Genomic DNA, 27961 nt, shown 5'->3' with positions numbered 1-27961 from the left:
GTCTAGAGAGAAAGATCCCCTTGATCCACTTAAGTAGGATTATTTTTCCCATTTTTCAGGATCTTTGGATGCTCCTCAGGTTATTTTCGCACGATCCAAACCTTTACCCACCCCTCCTGGAGCTCTTGCCGCACTTATAAGACAGAGAAAGTCAAAGTTGGTGAAATAAGGGCCAGTTTAAGGTAACGGTAAAAGTAAGCTGAAATCTTGTCTCCTGTTTCTTGCTGGCCTTGCTCCATGGCATGAAGTCTTAATTAGTAGATACTGAAAGGAATGATCTAATTGAAAATGAGGTTGAGATTTTATAAAAGAAGGAAAGAAAGAAAGAAAAAAAAGAAAGAAAAAAGAAAGAAAGAAAAAGGAAAGGAAGGAAGGAAGGAAGAAAAGAAAAGGAAGAAAAGAAAAAGGAAGAAAGAAAACAATAACAACAACAACAACAACAACAACAGCAACAGCAACAGCAACAGCAACAGCAACAGCAACAGCAACAGCAACAGCAACAACATGATCCCCAAAGCTGTGTTGGCCCCACAGTGTCAGAATTGAGCCTGCTTATTTATACATGAGTACACCAGTAGGTGGCTCTGCTGCAGTATGAAAGCTCTCTAGTGTAAAGGATGTCAGTCTCAGATTTTTCTCACTGAAATAGGAATTTGGGGGAAAGTAGGAAACAGAGGCCACAGCTGGGTTTTCACTTGTAAATGATAACTTGAATTTCTGTATTTGTCTCCCCATATTAAGATTAGCAAGCTAAGTATTCATTGCCGACATTTAAATAATTTATATTTTCTGAAAAGAACACTCTGTTATGAAAAAAGAGATAGCCTAGAGTTGGACAAAGATAGGTTCCAAATTTAGCTAAACAAAATTAAATATACTATGCATGGAAAAGAGGATAGAGAGTTATCCTGGGAAGTAGGAAGATCTATGTTCAAGTACCACCTCTTGCAAAGATTAGCCAAGTAACATCTGGGCAGGTTGATTTAGCATTTCTGTGACACCAGGCAACTCTCTTTAAGACTATAAGCTGTGGAGATGCTGTTCAGGCCCAGTAAGAGGAATTTCACCACCAGGGAGCTCCCTCATCAATGAAATCCTTGGTCTGGAACAAAAATGTATTCTCTCTTTATGGTTCATTCTTTTTTGAGTCTTTCTAATGAAAAGGATCTAACTAATGAAAAGGATCTAATTTTTGAGTTCTTCAGAACTGTCATTGATGTATGAGTTAGAATGATCTGGAGGTAAAATTGCAGAAATTAATTAAGTTAAAGGTCATATCTTGAGGGAAAAGTCTACTATAATCAACTATGGAGAAGCTGTATCCATATTTAGCCAGAATTATAATCAATATAATTTTTCCTTGCTATATTCTTCAAAAGAATCAAAAATCTATGAAACCTAAATGTTTTAAAGATACATTTCCTTTCTCCCTTTCTATCCCCACTAATATATTCAATTATTATTCTTAATTCTTGAAGAAACACTTGCAGATTTATTTGATAGGCACTTATCCTCAAAATTCTCCAGGGAAGAAAAGAAATGGAAAAAAATATGTGTTGTATCAAAGACTTATGACCCTTTTCACCCCTCCCCCCCATCTTCCAAGATTGAAAAGAGAACATTAAATTCATGACTTGATCATGTGCTGGCATGCACCAGGAGCACACAGTGCACCGCTACAAATTTTAATTTACAATAAATGAGAGACTTGAACCTAATATTTAACATTGATCCTCTGGAGTTTCATCAATGTTTACTAGAAACCTATTATTAACTAGAATCAGTAAAAGTGAAGTCCAGGGTTCAGTCTGTTTGTCAGTTTTGAAATGTCCACTTCAATCCTGCTGAATGGGACAAAAATAGACTATGAATGATACGGTATTTAATGGTTAGCTTAAGTGGCAGGACCACATGCTGAGCAGGTATGAATATGGTGTGTGTCACAGCACACAAAAATTCAGCTTCAGATTTTGTTTCATCACTGTAGACTGTTGAGAAACAGTGATATGAACACCAACCTACAGTCTGAAATGGGTAACTTTCTGTTAAGCAAAACTCTGGTTGTCTACAAGATGGAGAAGCAGAGTTATATAATACAAACAACCTCCTTTTCAAGAGAGGGTATATCTTCATGGAACATGTATTTTAGAGGGGTAATATAACTCATGGAAAAGTTGTTTCAGCTCCTCTATACATAATCCCCATTAGAAGTATGGGATAGCAGTAATGAAAATGTTCACAATTCATATCACAAGGAATCAGGAAATCTTTGAATGAAGTAGCTTTGAATGACCCAGGTTAAACTAATAAACAGTTCATAGAGTCATAGATTTAGAACTGAAAGGGCCTTTAGAAGCCATCAGATCCTATCTCCTTCATTTTATAGATGAGACAGCTAAAGTATAAAGAGGTTAGGTGATTTGTCAGGGCATACAGCTAGTGAGTTCCTGTTCAACTTCAAGTCTTCCTGATTCTAGGTCTAGCACCCAATATCCTATACTATATACTGTCTCTCACCTTGCTTCATTTTGTACTATTTTGACTAACCAACCCCTGCTTAATGAAAATTTACCCTCTATTTAAGTTATATCCAGAGAATATATATGTTCTTATATCTATAGAATGAATACATTTCCTAAAGAAAGCTTTCACTGCTTCTTCCTACTTGTTAACAATCTTTTCCTTCCTGTCTCCAAGACTTCACTTCCCACTTTGTTTATACTTTTCTGTTGCTCTTGTCACATTTTATGTGAGATTTTTTATGTATGGCATATTCCTCTTCAAAATTGTAAGCCTTCAGAAGATATGGAACATGTCTTATAAAAACTGCCTCTCATATAGTGCCTAATGTAGTGTTCCTCACATAGTAGGTAATTAATAAGTATTGGCTTAATTTTTTTATGATTAAATTTTGCTAATAGATCTGGTCACTACAGACCTAACTGCTGTATTATCACTACTGATCATATTAGTAGATATGATGTGAATGATGAGCCAAAAAAGGAGATTGAGAAGGAACACTCAGACAGATAGGAAGTAAACCAGGAGAGAGTAGTAAAAATGCAAGAAGAGAATAGACAGACGGGAGGAGATGACAAGAATAAGAGATGATGTCAAGGGATTTTGAAATGTCTCAGAAAGGGGGAAAAAATGAATGGTTTTTATTTGATCAATAAAAGATGAATCTTAAATCTTGGGTTCAGAAAGAAGAGGAAAGGGATAAGAGACTTGAGAAGAACTCAGAAGATTGAGAATACCTCTGTGAAGCTAGGGAATCCAGGTGGCAAAAAGGATTTTTTTAATTAAAAAAAAAAGAATTACATGAAGTCATACTGTTCAAAGTTATAATTATATAAAACATGATAACTGGTTCCAGCTCAGTGGAAGTATGGTGTGAATTCAAATGATGCAACAACTTCAGAGAATTCATCATTTACATTAATCCAGACTTAGCTGTGTACATACTTACTATCTTTCTCCTTTCCCCCAAGAGTATGTCGCAACATACTTTTTGTTTCCCTGACTTTGAAGCTTTAAGACACAGAAACATCTAAAAGATCAATATCAATCAAACCCACAATCTCATACTTTGCAACTGCTGCCTTGCCTGGTTTCACTTGGATGGAACAAGATGCCCTCACAGATTAAGCTCAGCACTTTTAAAATCACCACTCTGCTGCTAACTCAAGCTTTGATTGACTTGACCTTTCTGAGCCTCTCTTCCCCTTGGTTTGGAGGGCTAGAGGGCACAGTACCAATTTCCTCCCAATATCTTCCTTGGAGGGCAGAAAGTACACTCTCTCTTTTTATTATTATTATTTTAAATTTTATTATCTCCAGTTATGTGTAAAAAAACAACTTTTTTGTTATAGATGTATTTTCATTTTTTAATTACAAATTTCCTTATGAATCATGTTGGGAGAGAAAAATCAGAACAAAAGGGGAAAATCGTGAGAGAAAAACAAAAACAAAAGAAAAAGGGGGGAAAAAAAGTGAACATAGCATGAGTTGATTTGCATTCAGTCTCTATAATTTTCTTGGAATGATGATGGCATTTTCTATCCAAAGTTTATTGAGATCCAATGCAACCACTGGCTCATTGAATTACTGAGAAGAACCAAGTCTATTCTAGCTGAAAATCATATAATCTTACTGTTGCTATTTACAGTGTTTTCTTATTTCTGCTTGTTTTGCTCAGCATTAATTCATGTAAATTATTCCAGGCCCCATTTTGACCTTATTTTGGTATGGGGTATAAGATGTAGGTTTATGCTGAGTTTCTGACATATTATTTTCTAGTTTTCCCAGCAATTTTTGTCAAATACTGAGTTCTTATCCCAAAAGCTGGGATTTAGGGATTTATCAAACACTAGATTAGTATTGTCATTGATTATTGTCACCTGTAACCAATCTATACCACTGACCTACTATTCTATGTCTTAGCCAATACCAGATAGTTTTGATGATTGCTGCATTACAATGTAGTTTTAGATGTGGTATGGCTAGCCCACCGTCCTTTTTCTTTTTCATTAATTTTCATTAATTCCCTTGATATTCTTGACCTTTTGTTCTTCCAGGTGAATTTTGTTATTATTTTTCTAATTCTATCCAATAATTTTTTGACAGTTTGATTGGCATGATACTGAACAAATAGACCAAAAACTACTTTCTCAGAGAAAACACCCCTTGATGTATCATTCTTTCTCACCTTCCCTATTTCCTGTTTGTGTATTGTCTCTTCCTTTAGATTGTAAGCTTTGTTGAGGACAATGACTGTCCTTTGGTACTTAGTACGATACATAATATCTCTTGGATTGGAAAACAATAACACCAACAATAACAGCAGATGTTTGCAACAGTGTTGCAAAGACTTTCCAAATGTCTTATCTTGTCCTCACAACAATCTGGGAAGTAAAGCCTATTATTACTCTCACTTTTCAGATGAAGAAATTGAGGCAAGAAAAGAGTTAAGTGACTGTTAGTGTTTGATTGCATTTTTGTTTTCCTTCTCAGGTTATTTTTACCTTCTTTCTAAATCTGATCTTTCCTGTGCAACAAGATAACTGTATAAATATGTAAATATAGATTGTATTTAACATACTTTAACATACTTAACATGTATGGGACTATCTACCATCTAGGGGAGGGGGTGGGGGGAAGAAGGGGAAAAGTTGGAACAGAAGGTTTTGCAAGGATCAGTGTTGAAAAATTATCCATGCATATGTTTTGTATGTAAAAAGATATAATAAAAAATAAAATAAAAAAAAGAAACCCCTTCTCTCCAAAAAAAAAGAAAGAAAAGGGTTAAGTGAATAGCTTAGGATCTCACTAGTAAGCACCTGAAACTGGATATGAACTCAGCTCTTCCTGACTCCAAATCTAGCACTCAATGAAGTGTGTCTCCCAGGATTCTAGACCTATCTTTGGAAAGTAGAAATTTACAAATAGGAATTATGGGGAGATGTCCCATTTAGATTTTGAAAAAGGTGAAAATCACAAGGAACTAGGACAAAAACCTCTTAACTTTAAGCATAAGGTCCTGAAGGTCTTCTATATCCTTAAAAACAATTCTGAGATTTTAAGTAACCTAATTACATATGAAAAGGTCATCTGAGATAATGAACTTGCTTCAATAGATTGCCTCACACCACTGTCCCCAGCTAATCATTTTGCATAGAATCCACCTGGAATTTGGAAAATGTAACTGGATGATCACCATAAATTAGGAAATTTAGTCTTGAACAAGGAGAAATGGTCAACTAGGGAAGGCCAGAAGTTTCCCACTGTCTACCCATAAAGTGACAGACTTTAGAAATAAAGGAACAGAGCTGAAGAGACTTCTACAAATCCTAGGTCAAAGTTAAATCTGCCTTTTTCTAAAAGTAGCATCCCGACTGAAATAGCATAGTTAACACCCAGATCTACCTGAATCTGGAGGTGATAGAGACTGCAGCTGATCATGAAGAAACAGATCATGGAGTCCCATGAATTGACCTGTTCCTTTAAAGATCCTGCCTGTCAGTCAAGTGCCTTACTTATCCCACCCTGGTAATGGATTGACCCATCCAAAAAATATGTGTGACAAGGAAACCCAGCTGAACCATCTATCCAATTGAGATGCCCTTCGGGGACCCAACTTAATCTAACAATGAAGTGACTCATCCTTTATCAACACTGACACCTCCTTCTGCTGTGGACTCTGCAGCTTACTTAAACTCTGAAGAAGGAAAGGACATTGAAACCCTACTCTTTCCATTGTGATTTGCCTTGGTTACATGTGGTTCATAAATGTGTGGCTCATTACTATTGTATTTTGTTTATGTCCTATAGCTGTTACTACTTCTTTCTATTTGTGGAAGGGCAAAACTATTATTCTTGCTATTCCATTTGAATAAATGTTTTCTAAGAGCTAAATGCATCTATAAGGCTGACTAGCCCAGAAGTAGTGACCCACCAGGACCTACATAATAGTTGCCCCTGTGGAAATTCAACCTGCTATTAGGAGTGCAAGTTGGGGGAACGATACCTTGGGTGGGGGTGCTACTGAATATTCATGTATTAGTGTACATGATCTTTCATATTTTATAATTGTATAGCCTTAAACATGGCATCTGGTATAAAAAACAAAGGGAGTAATGAAGAAGAATGGGGCAATATTTCTTAATTTGAATTCCCTTATACATACTCATCTCATCTGTCTTATGCTATAGTGTTCTTGGGTAAGGCCATAGATAAAAACAGATGGGGAAGGAACTTTCCTGACTTGAAACCCAAATCCATATTATTTAGGGATCTGATCCTGAGCTGGAATGTCCCCATAACTCTTATCAATGAAATATAATGTTCAGAGTAGACTATTGAGGGTAAGTAGGATGTTAATCTGCTTGGGAAATGGTAAGGTAAGGATAAGATCCAATCAGAAGTTACTATGATAATTTTGTTTTATCTAGAGAAAAAACAATACCTCTTTGGTGTCAAAAAGTACTCCTAATTAACGTCTTTTATTGGGAAGAACATTCTTTAACCCTGTCTTAAATTTGAGGTGTTTACGAAGTACATATCAAGAGATGCCAGAACTTCTTAAAGAAAGCTGTTGTTTACATTGTTGATAACTTTCTAGTTTAATTATTATTAATCATTTTTGAGCCTTTGTATTAGGATCTGGGATCGTAAAGCCCTTTTTTTGTTGTTGTTCTTTTGATGTGTGTCCCCCTATATCTACTCGTCCATTCTAAATTCCCTCTATTCTTCAGCACAAATTTTATGATCTGATCAGGCTACTTTTTTTACTGATCCCCTGGTATTATATATTCCTTCTTCCTTTTTGCTCATTATGTTACTGACCTGGAATATTGTCTTTAATTCTCCCCTCCTAGCAAAACCCATCTTATCCCTCAAGGCCCACCATGAAGACTTATATGTCTTGCATATAATTTCTTACATAATTGTTTTCTGACTTTTCCTACTGTATACATCTTGTCTTTCTTTTACTTTAAAATGAATAAGTTAAATTTATTTTGTATTCCCAAAGTATCTAGTACAGTACAAGACACATAGTCAATACTCAGTGAGTTGATCAATTGATAATGGACTCGGTCTCTGATGCCTTAGAAATGTAATCACTGTATAGAGATCAAATTTCAATACTAGCAGATATTTTAGTAGTTTATCCCCCTGCCTTCAGGGTTGAATCCCTACCTAAATCTTCCCAGAGAGATGAAAGGTTATATGTATTTTTTAAAAACAACTGGTGTCAGAGATACCAGGGCTTTCCTCAGCTCGTTGTACTTCTTAACAAGTTTCACAGTCAGGAAATTCTTACTTATAACTAATCCACTCTCTTGAAGTTAAATTTATCTACTTCTTTCTTCAGTTTTAAAGCAGTTATATCTTCAAAGTAGAAACCATCCAGTCACTATATTCCATGACAAGCTCTTATGTACACTGAACATTCACTATGTACACTGAACATTCACCATAATGCACTATTGTCATGTAGAATTCAATTTAGTTGAAAGTTTTTTTGAGTTGCAAATATATGAAAAGAACTTCATCATTTAAGGTGTTTCCATAACATAGACTTAATATTCAGCATTATGCTGAAGAATCACTGAATTGTAATTATCATGATTCTTTACCTTTTTCTTCAATGATTTCATTTTTTAAATTTATGTTAAACTTAAGTACAAAATAAGAAAAGGAAAAAAAAAATTCCATGTACACAGAACATAAGAAAGGATAAAGCAATAAATTTCCAGTTCAAGAAAACCTAATACTACACTTTTATTTTCCAAGCTGTATACCCATTTTCATATACATAGAAATCTATAAAATATACACATATACACTCCTACACATATATATAGGACCATACATATTTCCATTTCAAGGTAGATAGCTTCTTCTTTCATAAGTCTTTACATGTTTTTTTCTGAATCCCCCAGCTCATCATTTCCTGCATTACAGCAATATTCCAACCCAATTATATTCTATCTGTGATAGTTCCCTCCCCTCAAGTTTCTACATACCTTCTATTCTTAGCTATATATTTTGTTTTGTACTAGAAAATTTTAATTTAATCAAAATTAACCATTTTATACTTGCCCTTACCTCATAATATGGCTGAATCTGTTTCTTTCCATCTTTTTTCCCCTTGGTTTCTTTTAATTTCTTAATCTTTTGTTATTTTAAATGATCTTTGTTATTGTTTTTTTCTAAATAAAAACTTTTTTTAGTAATTTAATTGGGATGGCATTACATAAATAGACTAATTAGGTAAAAGTGTCATTTAAAAAATTATATCCGCTTTACCTACCCATGAAAAATAAATATTACTTCATTTATTTAGATCTAACTTTATTTGTATAAAAAGTGTTGTATGTTTATAGTCATATAGTTTTTATTTGACATTTGACATTTCTCATTGAAAAAGGAGTGACTTTTTTAAGCTTCATTATCTTCCTCTAAATATGAACCCCAGTTATCTTTATCCTCCTTATAGCTATCTATTGTTGAATTCTTTCTTCTTTGCTCATTTTTTATTTATTTTGTAAAAACAAATACAAAAAATAAAAGAAAAACAAACAAAAGAAAAATAGGGGAAAAAGCCATTGTTATGCGCACAGCCGAACATGAGGATCAAAATATATACTAATTTCCATTTCAAGAAAGCTTATATAATAATAGAACACATTTGATTATTTCTTATAATAATGTATCAGGATTCTTTTTTAATCATAATTTTTAGGCAGTCCAACTAATATTATATTATTTCTCTTCGATCTGTTCTTCAGATGAGTTTTTTCTGATGAGATGTTTCACATTGTCGTCTATTTTTTTTCCTTTTGATTTATTTCTTTCTTAGAATGTCATTAGCTTCCCTTTTGCCTAATTCTAGTTTTCAAGGAACTTTCTTCCCTAAATTTTTAGTTCTCTATTTCAAGTTGGCTGACTTTCTTTTCATAATTCTCTTGATTTTCTTGGATTGCTCTTATTTTCTAATTTTTCTTTAGTTTCTTTTATTCTATTATTAAAGTTCTTTTTAAGTTTGTCAAAGAAATCTTTGTCAGATTTGCAACCATTTTATATTTCTCACTGAAAAAGGAATGGCTTTTTTTAGTTCCATTATCTTTCTTTGAATATAATTCTGATCTTTTATAGCACCATTAACAATTCTCTGTGGTTTGGTTCTTTCTCCTTTGTTTGCTCACTTTTATTTTTGTTTTATTTTAATTTTTAGCAGCTATTAGTTTGATCAAGCTCTAGTCCTAAAATCTGGGAATAATGCCCCAATCCTCAGGTCCTTTTTACTATTATTATTTGATGTTTCTTCTGGGCTTTTTGAACTCTCTTCTCCACTCCTAAGCCACAGCTGGAGCCCTTGGTCATGCTGTCCCACATATGATTTTGTTCCCTGTCTCTCTGGTTGCTGCCAACTACAGCTGTTCTCTCTTTCCTAGAATTGAAACTAGGGACTATGATCTCCTAAAGGTGCCCATAGCCAATAGGGTCCCTGTCCCTACCCTTACCCCTCACCAGATGTGTGCTAGCTCCTCCCCAGCAGTGGCAGCCAAAACATATCTAGTCAGCATAGTTTGGCATCCCTTAATCATGGAAGATCCTTCAATCTTCTCTTATTCTACTATCAGATCTCCATACTGTCCATGAGATGCAAGTTCCTAACTTTCCCCAGGGCTTGTTTGTTGATTGCACAAAGTAGGCTTGGAGATGTTTGCACTTCATTCAGGAAGAACTTCTACCTCTGGAGGTCCTTTCTTTCCTATGGACTTCTTAGGTTGTCTTAGGGAAGCAACTATTTTAGCCTGATTTTTGTTTATTTCGGTTATTCTACATTCCCTCTGAGCCCTCTTTCTTTTTTTTTGTGGAAGAAATTCACAAAACCAAAAGTTTTGCTAATTCTATCATCTTCCCAAAATCCTTTCTTTTTTTCTTCTCTTTAAAAGTTCAGAGAATTGCACAATTCCATCATTTTTTGGTATTCCTTCCAATATTTTGTGCTCTTTTACCAAATGGTTAGTTCTCTTTTCATTATTTTCTTGAATTGCTCTTCTCTTCCCATTTTTCCTTTATCATTTTTATTTTATTTTTAAAAATCATCTTTTTACTCTTTTTAAAAAATCTCTTTCTTTAGGTCTTCTAGAATTTTTTGTTTGGTATGTGTCCAACCTACATATTTCTTTGAGGCTTTGCTTATGTTAAATGTGTTCAGGTCATTGTCTTCTTCCTGACCTTCCCTGTCACCAAGTAGATTTTTTTTATTATTTTTTTGGGGGGGGTCTGGTTTTGTTGTTCTTGTTGTTGTTGTTTGCTTCTTTTTTCAGCTTATTTCTCGACTCAAGTCTAAAAATTTTATTTTAGAACTGGGCTCTGCTCCCCTCTGGAAAAGAAGGAGTTGATTGGCCTGAATTTCAGGCTTTTATGTCCTGCTGTTTTCACACCCAGGTCTAGGGTCCTCTTAAGTTTTTCAGTGCTTCCAAAATGCTGGAAGTAGTCCTGAGTTTGATCTGGTCACTGACCTGCTGGTTTATGCTCTGGTCCTTATCAATTAGGAGCCCTACTCCCTTTGTGATCTTCTCTGCTTGGAAGTGGTACTGAGCAGGAGAACTTCCAAATTTCAGCTTATTTTGCACTCTACTCTAGCTCAAAGTTTCTGTCTGGGATTTCTTTCTGGCCAGATCTTCATTCTCCCTAGATGAAGAATTGGGCATTCCCAGTACTGCCACCATTGATGCTGCATCTAAGGTCCTCAACTGTTCTGTGCTCCAGGCCATCTTCTATCCCTTTATCTACAAACATCTCTATCTGCCTAGGTTATCCCAATCTGGAAAAATGACTCATTGTGACATTTTGATAGTTAACCTACTCAGAATTCAATTTGATACACTTTTTTTTTTTTTTTTTTTTTTTTTTGGCAAAGACAGTTGGGGTTAAGTGACTTGCCCAGGGTCACACAGCTAGGAAGGGTTAAGTGTCTGAAACTAGATTTGAATTCAGGTCCTCCTGACTTCAGGGTTAGTGCTCTGTCCACTGCGCTACCTAGTTGCCCCTTGATACACTTTTTAAAGTTGTTTGGAAGGGTAGATTGGGAAAGCTCAGCAAAATTGTTGACTTCACTCTGCCATCCTGGCTCCAACCCTATAATATTCCTTCTATCAATATAGATTATGAACCCCACCCACCCAATAATTTGGTCAACAGCTCTATGTCTAAAATAAGTTTTACTTTGAAAAATACTAATAGTTAATATTTATAGGTGTCTTGTGGTTTGCAAAGCACTTTCCAATAATGCCTCATCCTTATAACAACCGTGGGAGGTAGGTGCTATTATTATCCCCATTTTACAGATGGAGAAACTGAGGCAGATAGGGGGCAAATTATTTGCTCAAGGTTACACAGCTTAAGAAATATTTGAAGCTATATTTGAATTCAGTCTTCTTAACTGCAGGTCAGTTCTCTTGAGTTAGAAGAGCTAGTTGTATTATAAGAATATCTTTTGGAGATTTCTAAACAATTTTGTATATGTTTGTAATGTTATCTTATTTTCTTCTCTGCATCCTTGTGAAATAAATGATATTGTTAACCCCATGTTACAAAGAGGCTGAGAACAGGTTAAGTAATTTGTCTCATGTCAAATAACTAGTAAGTATATGAAACAGGATTTGAACTCAGGGTTTTGTGATTCTGATAAGGTCACACATCTCTTTGAATTTCCCTAGGCTGATGCTTTGATGGCAGTCCCCTGACTCCTTAGTCAGAGAGTCTGGGTTTGAATTCTGGCTTTTCTATTCACCTTATTCTTACTTTGTGACATCAGCCATGCCACTTCCCCTCAAGAAGCCATGCTACTTCACCTGTAAAATAAAGGGACAGCCATTAAATGTTTGTTGATTGACTAATTGCACTAGATGACCCCTCAATTACTTTCCAGTTCTAAATCTGTTATCCTGTAAGTCACTTGACCTCTCCTTGGAAATTTTCCAGGTTGGACCTGCCAGAGCTTGATAGTTAACTCCATGAGCTAATGATGCCTTAGAGATGGACTTTTCTGGAAATTTTCTGAATTGACAAAATTTCATGTTTTAAGCATGCTTAAAAGATTTTATGATATCTTAATCATTTTTCAAATTTCTATCTTAATCTGTGAAGCTTCTCTTAATCAAAAAGTAAACATTACACTTTAACTATGTTTGAACTAATGAGTATAATTGAAAATTTATTCCACAAATCTTATTTTTCTCTACTCCTATTTATGATCCTGATATCATTCACGCTTATTATAGCAATAACATTACATTGTTGAATTCTATTCACCTTTCCACTTTGAATTGTAGATTTTTTTTCTGTAATTACATATGTATACAGAAGGTAGTCTTGGGATATATTAATAGAGGTGTAGTACACAGGAATAAGATGGCAAGTCCCTCTGTACTCGACATTGTTTAGATGACGTTTGGAATATTGTATTCCATTTTAAACTATATAGTATCCAGGGGAGAACATCTAGGATGGTGAAAAGCCTTAAGTCTGTGTCATATGACTCCATCAATCAAAGAGTGCTTAAAAAGTACCAGGGACTCTGATAGTTGCTAAGAGATGAAAATGAAGTAACCCCTGACCACAAGGAGCTTACATTTTATTGTGACAGACAACATGTACATAAATAAGTATACATAATATATATATATATAAAAATAAATACAAGGTACATTTTGGGGAAGGGGACAAAAGGGACATTAGCATCTATCTAGTAGTGGTGAAAAGTATTAAAGTTTCTATATAAAGGAATCACTTGAGCAGAATATGAAGGAAACAAGAATTCGAAGAGGTGACACTTAGATGAAAGTTTATCCCAAGCATGGAGCACACCAATGCAAGAAACACTGAAGTAGATAGAGTATCATGTGTAAGGAACAATATGACATCTAGTTAGAATGGACCATAAAGTGCTGGAAAGAAAGTAATATATAATCAGGTTGGAAATGGTAGGTTATAACTATATTGTGAAGGACTTTATGAATTAGTTCATAACTTCAACAATACATTTGTGTCCCAATTTTTCTACATCCTCCAACATTTGTCATTTTTCTTAAGAATTCTAATTCTAATAAGTCTAGATCTGCTTTTTTTGCAGCTCTTTACTCATGGCTTCTAGTTCTATTTTCGGGGGCCAAGCAAATCAAATTTAGTCCTATATTGAGAGTGTTTAGCATGGAGATGAGAAAGCTTAGGTACATAGGAGCTGTATTCAGGTATTTGAAGTACTGTTCTTTAGAAGATGGAGCAGCCTTGTTCTATTTGGCCACAGATAATAGAATTTTGCAAGGAGGCAAATTTAGGCATAATGTCAGGAAAAATGTCCTAACAATTAGAAGTGCCTGCCTTTCAGAGGTAAGAGAGACCTCAGTGGTTCTCCATTCTTAGAGTCATAGATTTAGATGAAAGAATATTGATGGGCATCTAATCCAGTCCTCTTGTTCTATATAGAATGAAACTAAGGCCCAGAGAAATGACCAGAGCAAGATTATAGCTCAGGTGCTCAGACACTAAAGCCAGCCTGGGCAGAATAAGGTTTCCTTGCATTGGGAATCTTCTGTCAGAGGCTGGGTGACCAATTTTTGGTTATGTTATATTGAGGATTCTATTTATAGTTTATGCTAGATAGTTGTTGAGTTGCCTTTCCATTCTCCCATTGATGAGCAATTTGAAATCAGAACCCCAGTCTCCTAACTTCTCGTCCATGCTTTTTCTACTTTATTATATTGTCTTTATGAAAATATTCATGAATATGCATTCCATTCCATCATCAGTTACAGTGTTAGAAAAAATTCAGCTGAGGCACAATATCTTTGGTTTTATAGCTGCCGAATATTAGAATCACAGAATCTCAAGAACTTAAAAGGGACTTCAGGAGCCGATTGGTCCAAAACATATCTAAACAAGCATCCCTGTTCTATGAGACAATCAAAAACTAGCCATCTTAAAAACCTCCAATGACAGGAGAGTAAATGTATTTCCTAAGTTAGCCTACTCCACTTTTGAATAACTCTTAATTGTGAGGATGTTTCCTTTTATTAAATCTGTCTTTTAATTTTTCCTAGTTTTGTCTTTGGGGTCTGGGTAGACTTGATTTATTCCTGGGTCTGTCTCTATAAAAAATCTTAATGTTTCTTTCTGTTTCACCATGGAAGTAGCTTTTTTTTTTTTCAGGGAATAAGCTGGTTTTTTAGGTGGGATCCAGAAAAGGCTATTTCAGAAAGGAGGCACAAGAGTTATTCAGTACACCAATGCAAGCCTTGTACTTCCTAGAGCAATAAGGGAATAAGAAGAAGGTGGAATATAGACTGACAAGTAACAGCTACTCTTGGCTCCCAATATCCTATCTCCTCAGCCCTTGAGGTCTCTAGTTCCTCCTATGGTGTTGTGATTCAGTTATTTCACTTGCAGCCAATTCTTTGTGATCCCGTTTGGTTTTTTTTGGTTTTGTTTTAAAAGCAAAGATACCTAAGTACTTGTCATTTCCTTCTTCAGATCATCTTACAGATGGGGAAACTGAGACAAACAGGGTTAAGTGACTTACTTTTCCTGACTTCAGGCCTCTATGCCACTCAGCCATTAAAATTACCATAAGCTTAATCAGCTTGTTGGATTTCATTGCTTGTTAACTCAAAATGAATTTCCAATTTTTGAAATTTTCAGGGGTGGAGAGGCTAAGAGACACTTTGGGGTAGAATCCTCACCTTAAATTTTACCATTCAACTTAGTCTCCTTATGTGTAAGACTAAGTCAAGAGTAGAAGGGGAAGAATGAATTCCCAGCAAGGGAGTGGTATTTTGGAAAGAACCACATCCTCCTCTCCTGCTAGAAGGAATACTTGATCAGGTTCCTGTGTGGCCTAAGGCTCACAGACTTCCTTATCCAGAGGCCTTAATGTTCTTCCATGATTTCTGCACTCAGAGGCAAGTGCACTTGTCAGCCAGAAGTTTTTGAAAAACCCAAGCTAAGAATGCTGCCAGTCACAAAATCATGAATTAGGGTCTAGAAAGAGATCTCAGAATAGCTTCTTCTTTTGCCCACTTCCTTGTCTTTTTCCTATCTGTCCCAAAAATATTCTGTAGCCCTTATCTGTCTCTCTAAGCTTATTTTACATTCTGTTCCTTTATTCCCATGAATAAATTTGAATTGTGACCTACTAGATGACTTTAACCTCTCCTTTCTGTTTTCCCAGGCTACCAACTAAGTTGAGGGCTAAATTCAACCATGACAAAGAATGCTAAGTTTGAAGTCAAAGGACTTGAGTCCAAGTGCTTACTCTTCCCTTTCCCCATCCCAGCTTTCCCGCTCTCCTTTATGTGTCTTCATCCATTAGTTCAGGACCTTATGACAGCAGGGATTGTCTGGTTTGCTTCTAACCTCAGCACTTAATGTAGTGCCTGATATAGAATAAGGACTTGATAGATGCTCTATCTTTTGTGGCTATTTAATTAACCATCAATCCATCTTTCTGTCTCCCTATTCATCTATCTACCTACCTACCAACCTACTACTTAGTACTTGTGTGGTCTTCTGTATGGTTGTAGACAAAACACTTAACCTCCCTATACCTGTTTTCCTTGAGGCTTGTGCTCTGTGGCTTCCAAGATCTCTTCTAGTTCTAAAAGCTATGATCATATTGCTAAATGAAATCTGATTTCCTTTCTGTCACTATATTTGTGAAACCTATATCTTGGTTTGGGCCAGTCTTATCATGTCTAAACCCCACCAGACCAAGGATTTGCCTCATTTTGGATTAGGATCAGTGAAGTTGGATTGATGGCAGAGGAAAATTGTTAATGTATTTAAAGTTGATCTTTGGATTGGGGAAGTCTCCTTATACCTTTTTCTCTTATGCTTCCTAAATTCTGTTTTCCAACTCCAATTATAGATAACTGAAAATAGAGAGGTTAAACAATAATGGAAGTATAGTGAGATTTTTATCAGGAGTATGAGCATATTTCAAAACAATCAATGCAAACCCTAATAAAGGAGTTAATATTTTTGAACAGGTGTCCCTGTTGAGCCACTGAGTAGGCAACATTCCCTTTGTACTAATCCCATTGTGGAGAATTACCCTACACCAGTGGTTCTCAAACTTTTGTTTTCAGTATTTTTATCCTATTAAAAATTATTGAGAATCTCTCCAAAGCATTTTTGTTTATCTGGGTTATATTTATAGACATTTGCCATATTGGAAATTAAAACTATTTTTGAATTTGTAGACCCTCTAAAAGGGTTTCAGAGATCCCCAGGATTCTCTAGACCATACTTTGAGAACCACTACCCTACACTATGAGTTTGAAGATGAAAAGTGAAGTTGTTTGACATGATTTTATAGAGGTTCTTGAATGAATTTAAAGGCATGTATTAAACACTTATTATATCCCAATCACTGTGTTAAGGATGCAAATGAAAAAATTTGACAATCCCTGCTCTTGAGAGACAATAAATATAATATTAATAATTTAACATATTTAATTGATATTTGTGACACATTTCAACTATCTGGTATTAATCATGAATATGGGTTAGCTTGATAAATAATAACATTAAGATTATGTTAAAAAAAAAACACCTTAATTACTTGAGGAGGGTTAAATTGTATCTGATATCAGAGGAAAAAATGTAGACTGTGTTGCTATTTCTAAATACTTTGAGAATAGGAAACCAAAAAGAAAAAAAACTAAAACATCCACTTTACATATGTAATAATGATACCCATCTTATAGTCATATATTTAAATTGCTTATCATTTATGTTTAATTATTTTGTTGCATAATAATGGTTTTGCATATTTGATTACAACCAAAACTGTTTATTTGTGCTCAACCTAGTGAGGCTGTTTATCATATAACATGGGCTAAGTTGCTCATTTGCTTAATTATAGAAGTTGTCTCTTGCCTCCAATCCTGAGATTCTCTAACATGACTCAGATTATATAAAATCATGTTGACTATCCACACTAATAAAGAAGTGAAGCTTAAAGAATAATCCATAACAGAAAGTAACTAGAAATAATTTTTAATTGACTTTGGAATTTTACATTTATATTTTTTCATTTTGGAGAACAATAAAATGTACTTTTAAAATTCTGATTTCCTTGGACAAGTATTCAAATTAGTTTACTTTGCTTGAGCATGTTACCATTTGGGCAATCTGGAGAAGGTACCCTGGAAAGAGCTAAGTGCCTCAGAGTGTGTTGATCCAGACCTTAAAATTGGGTGGAATAATCTTCAAAGGAGAAATACAGTTTCTGCATATAGAAGATTAAATTTTAACAACTCCAGTTGACATAGTGTCTTACTATGTCTTACTAACAGAGGGGGGAAACTGGCTAATCATGGCCTCCTAACCAGGCTTTTCACACATTAAAGTATCCATTGAAGTGAAATGGCATTTCTAGAGGAGAGCAGCTGTCCCTGTGTCTGGCTTCACTTGTACTCTCCCTCTTTGGAAAGGTGTCTGGCTGCAGTGTATTTCTGCTGCGTTAGTCAGCACTAAACAAAGAGAGACCTTGACTATAATTTCAGTGACTTATGCTTCACCTCTTCTTCTAAATCCTTGGGTAGCAGCAGCTGAGAATGGGTTTCTGAACTGCTGGCTACCAATTGCTTGGTTCTCAATGTTAATCCCTTTAATTCTACTGTTTATAGCACTCCTCCCATCTTACTCTCCTATTACTCTCCTTTGATGTGACAACACAAGTGGCTTGGACTTTGAAGGGGGATTCTTGGAGATACCTTGAGTGAACCCAATCAGCCACTGAAGGTCCAGAATACCTTGGGGTATACCAAAGATTGCTTCCAGACAAATACTTTTTAGCTGAGTTTAGCATCAGAAAAAGACAGTGGCTTTTTCTGCTCTATGTATCCTGCTGAGAAACTATAAGAGGATGTCAAGTTCTAGAAGAGTGAACAAGCCTCTAGAACTGTTAACCAACCAGGGTAGAATCTAAACATGGCACTCCATAAAGAGTACTTAATTAAATTGCTTTGAATTACAATTAGGGCTTACTCAGTGGTTATCTTCACTTTACAGTCACACTTTATTTTTTTACTTTTCTTGTCCTTTTCATGTCTTTTTTTCTCTTTAAATATAAGTCTAATAGTGGCATGTCTGGTTCAAATATTTTTGAACAATTCAGTGACTCTGGGGGCACAATTCCAAACTACTTTTCAGAAACACAGAACCAGTTCATAGCTCTATTCACAGTGAAATTCCTCCAACAATTATTTTCCTTTTTGTTAGTCTTGCCAATCTAGTGAGCAAGAAATGAAACCTCATTTTCTTAAATTTATATTTTCTGTGGTAATTAGTAATCAATGTTCATTAATCTGGAGTATTTTTTCATGATTTTTTTTTTTAATACTTTGGTTTTCTTTCTTTGAAAAGTCATTTATATCCTCTGACTATTTATTTATGGGGGAATAGCTCTTGTTATTTCACTTCAAAGTACTTAGATTTTTTCTTTTTGGAAAGAACTTGCAAACCATTTTCTAATACTGCTAGTACACAAACTCAATCTGATTCCTTCCTTGTTACACAGATTGGCCGTTCTAGTAGCTTCTAAGGTAGTTTTACATCTCTGCTTTGCAAATAAATAATCCATGCTATTAATATAGAAACATCGGCCTATGTAAGTTTTTTAATGTAACTTGTTTCTACTTGTTTAAGTACTTCTCCAGCAAGCACTCCCTTATTGTTGGTGATTACTGAATGGTAACAACCTCTTACTCCTGTCCTGGGTACTCCCTTCATTACTATAGAGAGGAGAGTAACAGGAAATGGGATCTGCCTGGGTCATGGGACTTTAAAGGAAACAGAAGGAGGTTTGGTAAAGAGTAGGTTAATCCTGCTATTTCATTTCCCTTTTAGAGGGTTGGAAAAGGGACTGAGTGTGAAGTATTTGATTTCACATTTGTTCCAAGAATTATCCTTGGCATAAATCCATTTTTCTTTTAAGCATCCTAGGGAGCTTTTCCTGCTGTCTCCCCTCTAGTTATCCTAAGGCCACACAGCAGTTGACAGTCTTATATAAAATTATCTTGTCCGTGATAAGAGAAAATTTGTGTACTGAGGTAGGTGTTCAGAAATATCCCTACCCAATGGGGCTTAGAATGAAATGACCATACTTGGTAGTATGGTCTATGGAAAAGAACAGTAAACCATAGTTACTAGTCCCAGCATGAATGTGTTTGTATAAATCACTTATCTAGGTGTCAGTTTTCTAATTTTCTAAATAAGGGGTATTTGACTAGATACTCCTTAAGATACTATTCAGGCTGGATCATTCTTTAAGTGTCAGATCTATTGTTCACATGTCTGTCATTCTCAATGAGAAATCTTTAACTTTACAACTTCATTTTTTGGGGGGAAAGAAATTCCCTCATTTTATATATTATAAATTGATTTCAATTTTTTTATCCACTAAAGATAATAATTAGCTTGTCTATCAGTAACATCTTAACAGTTTACAATGGGACTTCCTTACAACAATCCTGTGAGGTAAGGTATCTCGCTATGATTATTTCCATTTCATGAATGAAAAAACAGATCCAGAAAGGTCAACTGATTTGTACAAGGTCATACAGCCAGTAAGGATGGAAGTCAAGATTGGATCCCAACCTTCTAGGTTCTTTCATGCTTCAGCACACTACAAATGATCATTTAGACCTAAGTATTCTATATTCTAGACCTTCCAAATACAACCTGGATTTCCAAGTACATATTCTTTCTTTCCTAGTCCTCTAAAATTCTGATGAGTAGAACAAAAGTCAAGTCAACAAAAATCATCTTTCTATTTCTATAGACTTTGATCTTCTCTACAGCTACATATTTAAGAAACTAATAGTAGTAACAAAATACAAATATATAAGAAGTGAAAAACTTAACCTCTCACTCTCTTTGTCTTTATCTGAGAAATACTTTATTGAGTTTACCATGATTTTACATTTGATCTTAGCCAATTAATATTCTATACTATGTTTATATCCAGAGTATCAAAGACCTTCTCTTAGTGTTTTTCTTCACTGGTCCTCTCAACTTTATTTCTATTTTGCAGTGGTACTGGAGGAAAAGTATAATTCTTATTCAAATATGTACATTGTATTGGGGGAAATTTTTAGTGAATTATTAGCTAGTGAATTACGTATGCACAAGAAAGAAAAAATCTTTGCTTTGAAGGAGTTTAAACTAGAGTGGGGCTTAGCCTATAATTTAAGCCATATATTAAGGACTGAAATAGAATTCAAATTTAAAATTACAATTTAAGAAAAGTACATATATGTATATATAGTGCCACCTTAAAAAAACAAAGTTTCTGAAAACTATACCCTATAATGCCTAAGATTAAAAAGAATCTTTTGTTCTTTGCTCTTACCTCTCCTCCAGTTACCTTCCCCCTTCTAGAATGTAAGGTCCATTGGGGCTTATGTAATGGTGGGTGGAGAGTCATGTGTGTAACTTCTGTAATATTCAATTAATAAAGAATGCTTTTGCAGTTTCAAAGGTGTGTCTACTAACCTAAGCACCCATTCTTGCAAGAATGTAAAATAAAATCTTTCCTGCATTCAAAAAAGAAAGAAAGAAAGAAAGAAAGAAATGAAGGAAAAAAGAAAAGAAAGAAAGAAAGAAAGAAAGAAAGAAAGAAAGAAAGAAAGAAAGAAAGAAAGAAAGAAAGAAAGAAAGAAAGAAAGAAAGAAAGAAGAAAAGAAAAGAAAAGTATACTCAAGTTCAAGATACACTTTGGGTCAATATCTGCTCAAAATCACAGCTCATGAGCCCTTACCATTTTTTCTCTTTTATCAGATCTGAGAAAATACTAATTTGAAGCAAAAAAAAAAAAAAAAAAAAAAAAAAGCAAAAATTTAATTGAAAGAGTTAAATAATGAAAAAAAAATCTCTCCATGCAATTTGTGTCAATCTTTTATTACTCATTTAATGATAATTTTACATTTTTTATTTTTCCTTTCAAACATTAACCATATCTTTGGATAATATTAAGATTAGCTGGTCAGAAGGATTCAAGCTGAGTCTTGAAGGAAACCAGGAGAGAACAGTATTACGAAAACCTAGAGATAAGAGATTATCCAGTAGAATATCCTGGATCAGTAATATCCAAAACTGAAGAAAGGTCAGAAAGGATAAAAAAAAAAAAAAAAAAAAAAAAAAACCACAACAAAAAACAAAAAGCCATTATATTTGGCCACTGAGAAGAGCTCACTGGCTGCTATAGAGAGAGCAATTTCAGTGCCATGATAATACTTAATTTGGGAAATGGGACCCAAAGGTTTGGGATCATAAAGCAGTGTCTGGAGGTTGCAGACTTGAATTTCAGGCTTGAACCCATTTCCTAGTCAAAGAGCAAAGTTTATTGTAATTGTAATGCCATTTCAAGTGAACTGAGTTCCAAAAGAAATTAGCAAATTCCTAAGAGAAAGGAGACCCCTTTCTATCATTAACATGCTAATTCTATGCCCCAGAGAAATGATCTCCAGTATTTGGTTATCACTAATCAATAGATTATCTATTTATCTAACAATCAGCAATGAACTGAGAAGTGGTCTATTCACTATTGTCTCAGGAGTTTGATTTATGGTATCTGACTGAGGAGTGGTCTATTCAGAATCAGACAGATTGGGCATGGGAGTTTCCTGAGGCAGACTCCAAAGCCAGAAGATTTAGGACTACTGACTTATTATTAGAACAAAAGCCCCCCTCGAAATCAGGGAACTACAAAATCATAATACATCAATGAAATCAGGAACCACAATGAGGAGGGTTTAAAGGAGAGGGAGGAGAGAGGCAGTGAAGGCTCCTGTTGTCAGTAGCCTTCTCAAGGAGTTTAGATGCAAAAAAAAAAAAAAAAAAAAGAGAGAAAAAGGTGATTTCTAATAGGGATGTTTCCCTTTGAGTCTTTAGACTATTATCTTTGAGAAGTTTCTTTCCACCTAGGCTGATTTCTTTTGTAGAATGTTAGTTAATAAGAGCCTATCTAGCCTTCCTATTAACCTTTTGAAATCTAATGTCCCAAAGTTAAATTCTTCCAGGATTTTCTTTCCTTCCCTAACATAGACTATAAGGCACAAATGACTTCTCAATGTTCTCAGCAACCTGAATTCTCACCCTGCTAGTAGTGACAGTCAGAGCTCAATAGAATTTACTTTTGTTGGTTGTTCTACCTTTTGAAGTATGAAATTATCACTTGATTCAGAACTATATAAGAGGTTTACATAACTGAAATCTCCCATTACTATTATATCATGGCTCTACACCAAACTTGTAATCAGTTTCCCAACCACATCATCTATTTCCTATTTCTGTTCGGTTTCTCCATAGTACATACATCATTGACAGAATCCCTTGTTTTTCCCTTTACCAAAATATTCTTAATCAACATTCCCTACGAAGTCTGTGAGTTTCTTTTTATGAGTGTAGTGTACTAATAATAACTAACATTTATATGGCACTTAATACGCATCAGGCATTGTGCTAAGTACTTTACAATTTTTAATCTCATTTGATCCTCACAACAACCTTAAAAGTAGCAACTACTATTATGCTCATTTTACAAATGAAGAACCTGAGATAAGCAGGGTTAAGTGACCTCCCCATGATTACACAGCTAGGAAGTGTCTGAAGCCAGATCAGGTCTTCCTTACTCCAGAGTTGGTGTTCTATCCATTGTGCCACCTCATTGCCTCCAGATTTATTAATAATCAGTTCCCTCCACCCCTTTCGTCTTTCCTGTTTCTTTAGAATAAGAGTCCTATTCAAACATGGGTTTCATCCCACCAAGACTTGGTGATCAGCTGGGGTCAAATTTGTTTCCTTGTGTTAGAACCTCAAATGCCTCTTGTCTAAATTTGGGGTATATGTGATATGGCATGTGAGTTTTTAGTTTTTACTGCAGGTTCCATTCTTGGATTTTGTTTCCTGAGAGATTCCAAGTATCCCCTTTGCTATTTTTTCTTCATTGTTGTTCAGCAGCATTGGTAGATATATTGGCAATTGTCTTCCTTCTGCATCCTTTTAAATCTAAAGCCCTTTTGATTAGATTTGCAAGAACCCAGCAAATGCATTTCTTTTTTTAAAAAAAAATTCTTAAAATTATTGTGAACTTGTGGAATGTCAGTGAATGTGAATGGGAGTTTCTCTACACAAAGAAAAACAGGGTAAAAAATTTATATGTGAACATGAAAAAAAAAAAGACTTTTAAAAGTTTATTAGATTTAACTCAGTAGCTCCAACATTGCCCTGCTCATTTATGCCCATTTCTGAACTTCTTTCTGCATTTCTAGGTATTTTTAAATGTTTGATTTATACTCTTTCTTTTTTATCTATCACTATCACCCAATCTCCTTTATAAATCCCTCTTCCTCCTCCCCCCCCAAAAAAAGAACAAAAACTCTTTTTTGTAATCTTTGACCTACTTTTGTTATTTGTGCCCATGAAAATGCTCTTAAGTGAATAGCAGTCATTCACTTTGATAAGACTTAGGAGGTTTCTGCTATGCTTTATATATGTGTCCCTAGAAGACAACAGACCCCTCTATTGTTGTTATTAGATCACTCTAATAACTGGTAATAAGGGTAATAGTTGTCTGATTATACTCCTTGGGGAATCATGAACCACTACTTTTTTTTCATTTCTCAAATTTTTCTGACATCTCTTCTTTTCCATATTCAGCCTTCTGCCTTGTTCAGAAATCCAAACCCTCTCCAAAACACCTATACAGGTTCCTTTTCCTTTTTCTGTGGAAGCCCTTTCTCTCCTGATCCTTTTTCAAAAAAAAAAAAAAAAAACACAAAAAACCCCATAAAACCAGACATAGAAGAGCAGAATCACTATGAGTATGATAATGTAAGTATGAAGTCAACCTTAGCATTTAACTATCAGGTAAATGTGAGGGGCTCCCACTTCTAATATATCAAAAAATCTAACTTGAATTTTAGCTTCAATTAGAAAGTTGTTGGAACTTTTTTTTTTTTTTTTTTTGATGTGCTGGAGTTTCCCTTTGCTTTTGTTTTATGAAAGGAAGAAGCTGTTTCCTGTTATCTGTTAGTTGCACGCTAACAAGATGATGAAGTGATTCTGGGGTTCATTTCAGTTTTCCTCAAAAAGTTTGGAATAAGAACATAAGATGGTAGGGCCTCAGCAATTTGATTCAACAATCTTAATATGCAAATATTAATTTAAATATTAATATAATATTAAAATGTTAATATGCAAAGGCATTGTCCTGGGCACTGGGTAGACAAAGACAAAAATAGGGGAAAAGTCCCTGGCCTCAACCAGCTTATATTTGACTAGGGAAATAGAACATATATTCAGATAATGAAATATAAGGTGCTTTAAGGAATGAAATATAATAGTACTGACAGCTGTGGGGATAGGTCAGAAAAGACCTCCCATAGGAGACAACATCTGCATATCTTCAATTAGGGACCGACTCCAACAAAACATTATAGTTTCTTAAGCTGGAATCCTTCCAAATCCTACCCCGCTGCCAAAAGAAAAAAAAAATAGACGTATGTTGGAGATCTCACTTGAACTGGTTTCCAGTGATTATTTTAAAGGAAGCTCTTGAAATGGAATTTTACATCAGCATGTAAACCATCTGAATTCCCTACTGTATCCCTTCCCTACATACAGTGCAAGTTTTCCTAGTCCTGTTTTTTGGCCAATGTAGTCTGTCCAAATCTCTTTAAAAAGCAGAATGCAGTTCCAAGATAAACTGTGTACAATGTACATGACTCCATTTTCCTTACTTAGAAAGAACATTTATTAGTATTATTCTTTTCAGAGGACAAAGATGGCCCTATTTCATGTGTTTTCTATAAGATATTCATAGATTTATGCTGTGAGCCCAGAAGGTGAAGACCTTTTACAATGGATTTTCTCCCAAAGATTTGGTTTTAGAGCAGATTTGAAAGTAGTAAAGAAGGAATAACAGCAACTCCAAATGGTCATGGCAGGAAAATGACAGTCATGGCAGCCAGAATAAAAAGATAGAAGGGAATTTGATGGAACAGAAAATGGTCCATATGACTTGGAAATAGCCATAAGAACAAAATAGGTAGAACCAGATGATTATTGATTGTGAAACAAAGATATGCAAAAATAAAGCTAATAATCATATTTTGTCTTTATCTAGCTCTTTTCCTTTTCAAAGTCCCCTCATACTTTCATTATGTCAGTCAAATCTGACAGTACTCTATTTGAGTGTCTTAGGTTTTTGCAACTAAAAGCCTCTTAACCTATAATATTTATATATTATAAATATTATAATTTATATAATATATAACCTATATAATATGTTAATATTATCCCATATAATATTATAATATATTATACTTAGAATCCACAGCTCCTAATGCCTTATCCACTGTTGTTTTCATTGTATGATGCCATTTTTCAGGTAAAGATAATCAAAGAACTCATATCAGTTGTCTAAATTAAAAGTGAGAAATTGATCTCACTTTCGTGCAGAAAACAATAGCAGTAATCTGGGTGGGTCATAATGATACTTTATTTTTGTAGTTTACAGTTTTCAAAGAAGCTACATATTTGATATTCACATTACTAAGATAAAAGTTATGATATTTGAATTCAAATCACAGGACTCATAATCAGTAATTCAGTCAACAATCATATTTATTAAGCACTTATTACATACCAGGCACTAGGATAAACACCAAGGACCCAAAGAAAGCAAAAAAAAAAAAAAAAAAAAAACACCGAATCCCCAAACAGCAACAACAACAAAAAACCAATAGCTGCCCTCAAAACAGAAGGGTACATTCTGATGGGCATGAGCTTTGAGTTAAAAAAAAATACTATAGGCAGTCAAAAAGAAAGAATTCATTCAGGAACTACCATCAGAATGACACATACTTTAGCAATTACCCACCATATTGAAATGGAAAGCTTGAAATACCATATTTCAGAAAACAAAGGGTATGAATTTATAGCTAAAAATACCTTATTCAAATAATCTGAACATGATTACTTTTCGGGTAGGAGAAAAGGGATAAATCTTTAATAAAACAGAGAACTTCCAAATACTTCTGATTAAGACCAGAGTTCAAACACAGGAATGAGAAGAAACATCAAAAGGTAAACATGAAGGAACAACAAAGAACTAAACAAGGATAAATTGCTTACATTTAGGTATAGGGAAACAGTACGTGTCCCCTCATTATCAGGATTCATAGAATCCAATTAGACATGACCCAAGAATGAGAATGTCATGATGATCTGAAGAAAAGAATGGAAAAGGAAGGGAAGAGGAATACATGAGGGTTGAAGAAAGTAGAAAGGAAAGAGAAAGGAAATTTAAGGAAAATTATCTCACATAATCAGGATACACAAGTAGACATCTATACAAAATAAGGAGGAGAGGATAAAAGGGAATGAATGAAAACAATCTCTCATTTAACTGATCAAAATAAGGAAAGAACACACACACATACACCATTGAGTACAAGAATATATTTTATTCAGCAGGGAAATCAGATATAAAAAATATGTATAATGCTTTTTGAAGTGAAAAGACTAGGAATCCAAAGAAATGCCCATAAATTGAGAGATGACCAAAGAAATTATGGTATATAAATGTGTTGGAATGTTACTAAAGTTTAACTTTTATCAGCATAATGACCAACTGAGATTTTGGAGGACTAATGATGAAATATACCACTCATCTCCCGTGGAGAAATGAAGGATTCAGAATGCAATATGAGACAGATAATTTTTTGGACATAGCCAATTTGGAAATTTGCTTTTAATATATTTAGAAAAGATTTATGTTATAAATTTTGTTTTTATTGTGTCCTCAGTTTGGGATGGGTACATTAGAAGGCAGACCTTGACTGATTAAAACAAAATACTTTTTTTAAAAAGTACTATAAAATTTTAAAGGAAAGCAAGATCACTGTGGTTAATGTCCTCAGAAATGGTGAAGTCTGAGCTGGACCTTGAACCATGGATAAGATTAAACTTTGGGATCCAGTTGGGGGAATAGCATAAACTAAGAAATGAAGGCAAAAAAAAAAATGGGTAAAACTATTTTGAAGAACAGTAAATAGAATAAAATGGCTAGAAATATTGTAAACGTAAGAAAAACTATGTTTAAACATAAACCTTGAATGCCAAGTTTGAACATTGTCTTGAATACAATAGAAAGTCATTGAATGTTTGTTTGATTGTTCTTATTTTTTATCAATGCATTGACATTTCAAAGTAGAATTTTGATAAATTTGCTAGTATGGCTCAGGAAGGAATTAGAGAGAAGAAGCACCAAGACCAGATTGGTTCCTGTTATGTTAAAGTTAGAGTAGTCATTTTGTTGTGCCATAATTTCCCTAAATTGTCCTCCTTCAGTTTTCCTAAATGTGTTTTTGCTTCC

General features: G+C 34.5%; 1 protein-coding gene across 7 annotated transcripts in view; it reads left to right on the top strand.

Annotated features, from left to right (window-relative positions):
• The window catches only part of TTLL5 (tubulin tyrosine ligase like 5), a 392042-nt gene that overhangs the window by 353736 nt on the left and 10345 nt on the right, over positions 1 to 27961 (top strand). For 5 of the 7 annotated variants that reach the window (XM_051977560.1, XM_051977557.1, XM_051977556.1 and 2 more), the window contains one exon: positions 60 to 1718. The exons of the other annotated variants lie outside the window; for them this stretch is intronic. In XM_051977560.1, coding sequence (XP_051833520.1) covers positions 60 to 169 — 110 coding nt within the window. In that variant the 3' untranslated portion in view covers positions 170 to 1718. Of the gene's footprint in view, positions 1 to 59; positions 1719 to 27961 lie in introns of those variants that run through there. 7 annotated transcript variants of the gene reach the window in all.

The sequence above is a fragment of the Antechinus flavipes genome, chromosome 2, assembly GCF_016432865.1.
Source record: "Antechinus flavipes isolate AdamAnt ecotype Samford, QLD, Australia chromosome 2, AdamAnt_v2, whole genome shotgun sequence".
NCBI classification, from domain to species: Eukaryota; Metazoa; Chordata; class Mammalia; order Dasyuromorphia; family Dasyuridae; genus Antechinus; species Antechinus flavipes.
This window is presented reverse-complemented; position numbering and strand designations above follow the sequence as displayed.